We start from the raw sequence: 10,761 nt of genomic DNA on the forward strand, positions 1-10,761 counted from the left end.
CGATACGCACTGAAAGCTTTGTTGTATGCAAAATTGTACGCAAGTCCAAGTACGCGATTCACTTAGCACGGTTGCAGTAGTAACAACACCTTTACTTTACAAGATGGTGGTGAGATGACGCTATGAAATAGGCGCGCGATGGTGATGAGGTTGTCGACCGAAGCTTGGATAAAGCGACGCTTCCACTAACACAATTATCGAAATATAAAGCGGATGAGAAGGACGATTGTTCACGGAAGTCTGGGTTGACGGAACGCGGTTCACTTTCACACGCGAGCACGGATGACACAAAAACACACTAGTAATCGGCTGGCAGGAAGGTCCGTGATAATGATTGTTCACAATATTGTTCTATCACTGAGCACAGCACTAACGATGTACGAAAGTTACACTCACACGCATATACATACATGCACACTCCGTGGGAATGTTTCGATCTCTTGATGCAGAGTGACCACACACGGATGTTGAAACGAACAGACGCGATGATTCGAAAGGAATTCACGATGGATGGGTATCGTGAATTTTACAGTAGAGTAGGATACTCAATGTTCGTGCCCTTGATAGCGGGGCGATGATTGTACTACACCGTAAGCCTAGTACAACCGGAACTGGCTTGCACAAAACTGGATGAGAATTGGTAACACGTAGTGCCCTAATTCACTATTGTACAAGGATACAAGTCACGACACACGATCCGGTTCGAAGGACCAAAATGTAGAGATTTTACTGGTTGTGATATCGTGATTGTAGAGCGATAGATGTAATACGTCTGGTTTCTTTGCGAGTGTGAATTCAATTGTCCTTTATTCTTATGCATTAATTAGAGTTCATTACAAATTCATCATGATTCATTTCTACCCTATAAACATTTTCGTAATTCGAACAAGTACACATTGAATACTAACGTTTGCTAGCTGTCATTCGCGCTAACTACGTTTATATGCGTTAGTCAGGAGCTTACCAGCAGCTCAGATACTGTCTGTATGAAGTTATATGCTGATTTTGTGACGTTATCTAAATGGTCTAAAAGTGCCTAAAATTGTGTTACGTTTCTGAGACAATCTGAAAATCTCTTGCTATTTTCAATCCACACCTTGTATTACGCACATTGAATTAAATTAAAATTTTCTTGGTTTACTACTTTTTCCCTACATCTTCTTAAGGGTTCAAATACACTGAGCTTATCGAATATATCCCAAATAGAAAGTAAATAGAAACCCCAAACGAAAGGATTCCATTTCTTCCCTTCCCATTTATCGGTGTTTCTTCGCTGCACAAATCTAATGTTCCCGCGATTGGACAACCGTGATAGGACGCTAAGGACACACCGATACAGCTAAGCGCATCCGAATCGATGTTGCCTTTCTCGTTATCCCTTTTTCTTTCGCCACACCCTTATGCCAGTAAGCTTATCGCTAACTTATGCCATTCCCCTAACTTTGCTACACCCAGCCGATTCTCGAAAGTGGGCGAAACGAGTGGCGAACCCGTACGAACGTGTGAATCGCTCTATCAAAGATCTACCGAAACCGTCTTTTTGGGGCTCCGTTTCCGGACGTTCCGACGGGTTGATTATTATTATTGGCAGTGGCAAAACGCGTGGCCCCTGCCAGTTCCAACTTCCAATGGTGCTGATAAAAACGGGCAAGCAAAATGGCCGCGAAACAGATCTCGGCTTACTGAACCGTCTTACTAAACCATTCATTCTCCACAGTCAGTGAGAGGTACGTCTTGGATGGGATGAAAAATGACTTTTATGTGGCTGTTTGGTGGTGGTGGTGGTGGTTTGCTCCGCAGCTTTGACTTCCATCGCTGACGCGGCGTTGGGATGACGAATATCTTGCACGGCTTCCTAGTCATCTTTCCACACCATCCATTTTCTACGAAATTTTGCAGTAGAAAAGGAAAGGATTTTTTTTATTTTGGTAGCCAAATTGCCTCCATTTTATATTCCCACACTGATACACACCCAACACACATTCCCCATCGATGAGGTTTGATTTTTCCGAACGATTGATGATTAAACCGATCAGCTCAGACGAGTGATTAGTAGCGTGATAAATGGTTGTGCTACTGTCCCGAGTCAAGGCGGGTGCGCTAGAGCGTGTGACCATTAGTGAAATATAAAAAGACAGCAAAAAAGGAAGAAGAAAAAACGTGTGCCGCTTCTTTTATGCACTGAAATAGCTGTCAAAATGTTTACGCACTCATTTGTCATCCTGGTGGGCCATAATACACGCTTGCCTGGTTATGTCTGTTGTTGCGTTGTGGTGGCACGGGCAGATATACACAATAAAGAAGTCAGCATGATTATGGGTAAAGTGACTAGACTTGTTAGCAGTCGGTGCAAACCCTTGCAGAGGAGAAAGCGCTGTGTAAGTAATGCTTTAAATTAAGTTACAAATAGAGTACAATTCACATTAGTTTGGATAAATTTCATAACTTTGATGTTTGAACCAATTTTAAACTCAAAATTATCACCAGATGATGTGTAAACTCAGCTTAACAAGTTGTCTGAGACTGTCATAACAAATATAATAGTATTGAACTACTACTCCGGGAGGATCTATGGGGTGGTATACTATGGGGTGGTCCGGTGGCGGAGGCGATAACGGCGCCGGTCTTCACACGGTCGGACCAGGGTTCAAATCCCATCCAGACCGCCTCCCCGTACGTAGGATCTACGTAGGGACTCCCCGTGACTGCTTTACTACGGGTCAAATTAAGACACAGAAAGCCAAAAATGGCAGGCCGAGACCTCTCGAGGTTGTAGTGCCAAGGAAGAAGAAGAAGTAGATCTACTACTCTTCTTTTTATTGGCCTAATGACCTCTTAAGGTCATGCCTGTCATTTCTAGCTTACTAAACTTATTGATATCACTTAGTTGGATAGGCATTCTTCACTATGGGGGAACGGTTCGGATGGGATTTGAACCCCGGTCCTGCCATGTGAAGAACGGCGTCGCTGTTGCTCCTACCCACCGGTGGTAAATAAGCTTAATTTGCATTATTTTTACCAATAGTCTTGGCCTTTAATTTTTGATTTACTTGAGCTAGACAGTAAGTTCTGCGTGTAGAAATCGTCCCACGAAAAATCTCATTGTTTACTACAAGTACATTTGAACAATTTGCAGATTGTTTAAATAAACATGCATAGAGTTTTGGGATGAGCTTCAATTTAAATGCAATATTTATGGTGTGACAGCTCGTACCGTGTAATCAGCGCTGAACCAGCTGTCATTAACTATTATAACAACCGGTATTCTATCTATTGACTAGTACAATCGTATTGACAGAACTACTACTCATAAAGCAAACAAAACAACGCTTTATAATCGCTCCAAAAAGTGCCAAGGTTAGCTTCGAGTCTAGTATTATGTATTTCACAATAACTCCACCACATACATCATGTTGTCAAATGGTCACGGAAAAAAAGAACTTCCATTAAATTTGAATAAGTGCACCGAACAAAACTCCCACAGCTGCCAACCACCACCTCAACGGATATGAATGAATGCAAAAGTTTCAAAATGTAAAGAAATGTTGTTCCGTATCCTTAGCCGTGTAAAGTATCCCTAGACGAAAAAACAACCAAAATGAAAGGGAATATAAATGAACCAAAACATGGCGCACGGTTCTCCACGGTGGTTTGGAATGTTTGGAAACATGGAAATGGAAATTTTTATTCAAATTACGAGCACTGTGCGAGTAATGAGAACGGCTAGGCTCTCCCCAAAACTGATGTCAACCGGTGGGCACTGGACCTGTGCAAGAAACTCCCGAAACCTCCGAAAAAAACCTAGGTATCTTCCTGGCATTCTTCTTCTGCACAAAATTTGGCCAAAAATGTCGGATGTAAATTTTTGGTTCGTTTTTCTTATGTTTTCTTCTGCTCAACCTCGTCCCGGCCGGCGGCAGGTAGTTTTTGGGGATCGTGTAATGAATTTTCTTTTAACTGCTATTATTATCATTTCCCCTTTTTCGGAGGAAACTTAGGGGGAACGGGATGAGGCGGTTCGTTCGTTACAGTTTTGGCAATGCTGTTCATTTGAATAATTTCTTCTTTTATAGGTTGGGTTTGGGTTGTTACTGAGTGAACGCAGCTCAGGCCCTGGCCTGCAGGTTCGCAAAACAGAAGAAGACATAAAAATTCATTACCAACATCCGATATTTTGCTTCGTTTTTTTTTCTTTGGTCAAGGTTGCTTTCATTGCTTGTCATTTGTTCCTGGAAGGACCTGCTAGTTCTCGTATGGGGGACCACAGTTGTAAATTGGAGCTTCCTTGAGATGTGCTTCTTTTGCATACATGGAGTTGTTTTCTATTTTTGGTTTTCTACCATAAATGGAGCGTTTTTTATTTGTAACCAAATGGGAAATGTTCTTTTCTAATGCAAATTAAAGTATCCTTCAGAGTTGTTTCTCGATGGCAGGACGATACATGTCTCAAACGAGTCCCTATTTCTAGCAGAAAGAGCCATCCTGCTGGTTTATTGTGTGAAAGGATGATCGTACTCTTTTTACAACTCCATTCCATGAGGACGGAAATCTTTAGCCTGCACACTTCTCAATTAGTAACGCACCGAATTAGAGAAAAAAAAACGAACACCATACACCACCAACTCTTCAACTTCACACGATCCTGATCGTTTCTTGCTGGTGACAATGGGCTACACCGATTCGTTTCGGTTCGGAACGCAATTACACCGAGGGTCCTTAAGCAGCGTGGATAATGGAGAGCTACTGTGTGGTACAACTGGATGGAAGATGTGTTGTTGTTTTGCAAATCTTACCAACCACTCCCAGGGTCGGTTTTGCGTCCGTGCTCAAGTGGTATCGATTTGTAATACACACATTACGCATGATTTAGGGATGCTTTGCGGCTGCGTTCTACAATATTGGGTGGGTTGAACGGGATGCTTCGGGTGGGAAAATTGGGTGGGAAATCACGGAAATCTGAAGCCGTACCCGTGCACATAACGGTATAATTGATTTGTTTCATTTAATGATCCGTCGTGGATTAATAAATGTACTTCAAGTGTTACTAAGGCTGATGAGAACATGAAGGGTGCTCATATTATGTTGTTTGTTTTGCAAATGCTCGTGTGATAAACGAGGAAAAAGTATGAGAATAAAATACCTCATTGCGCTCAGTACATGAAGAAAAATTACCCATGATGCACAGATTGCATACTTTTTGGCGCAACATACTCAGCACAGTGTACCCAACGCGATTTGAGTAATGTAAGAGTATTACAATAAAATAAACAAAACTAACAAATCCATCCTGTATGTCCAATGCCTACGAATCTCCCTAAACACACAATCAAAACATATCACTGAACCATTCACAAAAGGGCACCAATAAATTGCCCAGCATCACGAAACCTCCGGCAACGGATGAGTTACTCTCAAACGAGTGCCCATTTGCAAAAACTTCAAACCAAAGACATCATAAATTATCGGTGAATTGCATCAAAACGCAACGCACGTGACCCGAACCATCCCTGCCCGATGCTTCTCCACGACGCGGCCTTCGCACGCGACCAACCATTCCCGTGAATGGCGTGCCACCCAGCGCGAAAAACGCACCCTGCAATCAAACTCTTTAGACGGGCACGTGGCCTTAGGAGGAGGAAGAAGAGAGAGATAGAAAAAAAAACAAAACCCGGCGAATAAAAGATGGCACGAACTTCACCCAGGAAATGCACATCACTGACCTCACTGACGGTGAGGCTGACATAAGCTTTTTTCGCCGTGTGTGGACTGTGTGTGGACCTCCTATTTCCTGCTAGGTGAGTGAAGAATTGCTAGGATCGATTACAATTCTGGTGCAGAGCAAAAAAAAAAAGAGCTTGAAATCCGATTCTACCAGCCGTGTATCGATCGTCTTTGTTTATCTGTATTGTTTCAGAGTTGTAGTAGGCTTTTTCTTTCGCACTGTCAGGCTCCAAGTGTCAAAAAACGTTAGTAGTAGTAGTTAGTATTGAGGGTAGAAAGTAAAAGTACAAACAAAAGCTGATGACCAAACACAGTTGCTTTATTTTCGGACACAGAAGCTTAGAGTTTTTTCGCTTCCTGGTCCTGGTCCTCAACACTGTTCTCGTGTGTTTTTGGGAGGGAAAAAACTAAATAACGGAACAATAAAAATGCCTCGTGCAGTTCGTCCCTCCTGGCTGCTACTGGTGCTGCGTAAAAGGACACCACGACGCGCTAGACCACGGACCAGACAAAAGGCCATCATCGGCGGAAGTTGTGCAGAAGCCTGCCTTTTGGAAGGCAAAACGTGACGGACGGGCACCATCGGCAGTAGTAGGGGAAACTTTTATTGTTGTTGTTCCGTACCGGGAGAAGAGTCTCCGGAATCCCTCCACCGACTCGGATAATATACATCGGTACGTCCGAAAAAAAAACACAGGGGGAAGCTCATATTTCGGGTGCTGTTTGGTGGTGCAAAACAAAAGCAGGGACCCGAGGCAGTGAGGAAGATGACGATGATTGTGGCGAGTGCGAGAAAAACGGCCCAATTTTTCCACCCTCCGCTAGTGTCTGAGCGGACTCCGGGAGGACGATGTGGCAGGGAGTATCGAGCTCGATAAGCCGATTGTTAATAGGGTCATGTTTAGATGTGTTTATTGATAGTGTGTTTCGGCGTGGTGGGACGAGTCGTAGCGCCTGAATGTATGCACGTGAAGGTGATAAGAATGAGGATTTGTTTGCGTCGCAGAAAAGCCGGCTCTGGGCCGGGTAATTGATAGGGTGTAGCCTATCAAATTGTTTAATTGGCGTGAAGGTACATGTGTTTTTCTATTGTTGCTGGTTGCTTCTGATGCGAACGGAAGTGTGGAGACCGGCAATGTACACAGGATTATCGGTGACACGGAACATAATCTCCTGTTTACCAAGCGTTTAGTGCTTGATGTTTTGATACGGTCAATAGAAAAGGAAAGAACCACGAAATATAGTTTTTAACTAGGTAATCGTGCTTTTTTACTTTGAAGTATGAGACATCGATTCTACGAGTCAAGAAATCGAAGTCGTCACTCTTAGTATTCTGAAGTAAAGAGATACTTAAATTATCGGAAGTAATTTTTGACTCGAACCATATATTCCATAATGGCTTCCAATAGTCCTATTTGTTGGAATACCTATCAGGAAACATGCGCATTAAGTCGATTCTCAGTTTTGAAGTTGGTTTTACAACGCTCACGCAAGAAACGTGAACAAAGAGCTCGGTATGGTAGTAGAAGAGCATCAGCAAACGGAAGCTTAAAATTATGTTCAAGGAGGAGTCTTGCAACATCAAGTATTGGCCGTACAATCAATGTTTTTGAGAGCATTTTTACCATAGTTTCTATACTATGATGTTTTGTGCGAGAGTTATTAAATATTCGGAGAGGCAAAACGTATACTAAACTTACCTTGTCGGGATTTGACATCCACCGGTGACTCCAGATTCTGGGACAGTATCGACGACGGTGTCGAGGTGGTTGTGGGCGACTGCGTTGACGACACCAGATTAAGATTGCCCGATCCGAGCAGATCACTTCGATGGCGTTGACTTGACAGCCCGTTTCCAAGCAGATTCGAAGGTGACACGAGCGAGGTTGCGTTTATGACGCTGATACTACTACCACCGCTTGTTCCACTTGCTCCACCACCACCTCCTCCTGCACCTCCTCCTCCACCACCACCACCTCCACTGCTGGCACTGGTGTTAGCGCCATTCCCCGTACCGCTACCAGCGTTACTACCACTGACGTTTAGTACACCTGCACCTGCGTTACCAGCGTTACTACCGGCGTTAGCGTTTGCAGGGTTATTACTGTCGGCGGTAGCGTTCCCGTTCGAAACCGGATTAGTGCCTGTGCCTGTGTTGTTACTACTGTTATTGTTACCGCTAGTGTGTGAGATAACGTTCTCGAGTGATTCTGTTAGCCGTGGTGAAGAATATATGTCACTGTGAGAAATCATAGAAAAAAAATCCATATTAATATAAAGGTTTATCACTAATTTCTCAAATAGAAATTTACCTAAATGCACTCGAACTGCCAAGGAAAGATGTCCGATCCTGTAGCGCGGCTTTAGCCTTCTCCACACTCTGCTTCAACTGCTCGAACGTTGACTGATGGAACCGGTACGTACCCCAATCGGTACACTGTGTCAACCCGAGACAGTCTTCCGACTTTACCTGGTGCGTTACGAGTGGGGATGCACCCCGTTTCAGATCCAGCGCCGTCTGATATGAGCAGGAGCTTTCGTACATCTTGCTGCCGTACTTCCGTTTGACCCTGAACCGGGAAAGTATAGGAGAGAAATAAAAACTTACATTGTTGAAGATATTTAGAGATACTCTTCAACTTCTTTAAATCTCTTTAATTAATCAAAGACTCAGTATTACTAGTTAATCACTTTAATCGATGCTAAGAACCAACCAGCTCCCATCCACATGCTACCCAATACCTCTTCGAGATAAACAACTAGATAAACCTAACGACGGTCCATCCTCGCGTAACTGATGATAAATGCCCATCTGCCATTTTACGACCAGCAGACCAACACAACCAACAAGTACAAGCGGCCCAACCCTACCACGAATCTCAGCACGTGTCCAGGATCCTCCGCTCGCCTTCAACGAGCCTTGGTCCCGTTTTTAGCGCACTCGTCACTATCATGAATATTCAAAATACCACCGGAAGCGGAAAGTTTGATTTACGTGCATAAATCTCCTCACGCCACGCTTGACTCGACTGTTTCGTGTGCCTTTGTGCCGTGGCAGGGATGAAAATTGGACGAGTTTCTTCCTTTTGTCGCCCGAGCAAACACGCAAACACACACACACACGCAGAGCCATCCAGCACATCCTCTCGAGGAAGTGGACTCGATCCATTGAACGTTCGCTCCCGAGCGAGCCCCGGGGACTCGGTTGAACGGGCGTTTCATTTAATGATCATGAAAGGCAAAATGTATGCACCGACTTCCGCCTTTCCTTTAGCGCCGAATGTCCGAATGTGGCCCGAATGTGCTGTGCAGGAGGATATGCGTTCAGGCGCGTGTTGTTTCACCGGCACCGAGGCAAATGAATTGGAAATCGTCGTAATCACCGAATGCACCGAACGTGGCGATTAGCAAACCGGGCAGATAAATCGCAAACCGACCGGCGAGAAATGGCCGATCCTCTTGCGCTGACGGTGGCTTTCGGGGGTTATCCATAAAAGGAGGTAACAGGGCAGTGGGTATCACAACCGTTGTAAGATAAATCCGTTTCAATTATGCGGTAAGCTTCCATTGGGCATTGGGGCAGAGCATTCGAGTGTGGTGATATCAATGGGAACCATCAAGAATCAAAACTGCGTTCCGTCATAATGGGACCGTGCGAGCAATGATGGGGTAAATTTAATTAACTATAAAGGTAATTTAGCTAGCGTGTGGGACAATTGAAAACTGGACCGAATGGGAGCAGATATGGGCCAAATGTGGAGCTTGACAATAATTTTTTATGATGTTATCTTGCCAATCGCTCGTAAAGGATTTTCAGTACAAGCAGCTCTAGACGAACCATTTTTTTTCACATTTTAAGTTAGAAAATTTGATATTGGCAGCCATTATAAATTACTTCTTCATGAATAAGCTATCAGTGACCTTTCAAATATGTCGGACGGCCGGTTGGTAGAGGCGACAGTGATGCCGGTCTTCACACGACAGGATCAGGCATAAAATCCCATCTGGACCGTCTCTCGGTAGTGAGGATTTACTATTCAACTACAAACAAATAAGTCAAATAAGTTAGAAATGGCAGGCATGACCTAAGAGGCCAAAACGAAACACAATACTCTCTTCTTACAACACTCTTCATACTCTCTCTTCTTGGGTAAACGATTTCTTAAGATCATGCCTGCCATTTCTGGCTTACTAGGTGTAGCACCAAGCAGTTGGATAGTCAAGTCCTCACTACGGGGGAACGGTCCGGATGGGATTTGAACACCGGTCCTCCACCACCGAGCCGCCCCACGTTAGAGGTATATTACTCAAAATTGTGTTTAGTAAACGATCTAAGTTTTACTCTTGTTTTTGTTTACCTCATGATGATAAATCTATTACCGTCCTATGACAGCTACGCACACACTCTAAGCACACTACTTTAGAGCACTAAAACGACCACCTACACAGACAAAAATATTTGATCACTCGAAGCATGCCCTAAACAACCTTCGCTTGCCGGTCCGATCGTAAAGCAACTATTCCCTTGGCACATCTGAATGGCATTCCAACCACAACACAGCATCAACAAAAGCAGCATATAGAAAAGCTGTCAACATAATGTGCTCAACACCGCTCAACAAGTGCGTCGACTGTGGAGAGCACGCCCGCGCACACGACTTTACTTTGCGACTCCGACACACGACAACCACAATCGCAACAACAACAACAACAACAACCGACCACACACGCACACACAGAAACGCGTGCACAACAAACAAAACACACGTCTATTGGTGCCACAGGTTTTGTGTTTGGAGCGCTTTGGACTCCGCTCCACGTTTGCTGTGGCAGGCATTGCAGCGCAAGCTGTTTTGTTGCACAATTGAGTGCTTCCGGTACCGGACATAAATCGAATTTTCAAGCACAAACAGTGCACCGCAGTGGCCGCCGGTTTTGATGGTGACGCTTGCGTCTGGCGTGCGTTGGGAGTTCCATTGGTGCGTGTGATGCCGTTCCGTGGTGACTTTGGCTTATCACAACCACAAACACGGATACAAA

General features: G+C 44.2%; 1 protein-coding gene across 1 annotated transcript; it reads right to left on the minus strand.

Annotated features, from left to right (window-relative positions):
• Positions 1-890: 890 nt before the first annotated feature.
• LOC118513163 (dachshund homolog 1-like) lies at positions 891-10,216 on the minus strand. Its single transcript, XM_036058610.1, has 4 exons — positions 10,080-10,216; positions 8,034-8,291; positions 7,422-7,960; positions 891-1,883 (listed from the first exon to the last, which is right to left on the minus strand). The coding sequence occupies exons 1-4, from the start codon at positions 10,082-10,084 to the stop codon at positions 1,705-1,707; spliced, it is 981 nt and encodes a 326-aa protein (XP_035914503.1). The 5' UTR covers positions 10,085-10,216; the 3' UTR covers positions 891-1,704.
• Positions 10,217-10,761: the final 545 nt, after the last annotated feature.

Source organism: Anopheles stephensi, chromosome 3, assembly GCF_013141755.1.
Source record: "Anopheles stephensi strain Indian chromosome 3, UCI_ANSTEP_V1.0, whole genome shotgun sequence".
Lineage (NCBI taxonomy): Eukaryota > Metazoa > Arthropoda > Insecta > Diptera > Culicidae > Anopheles > Anopheles stephensi.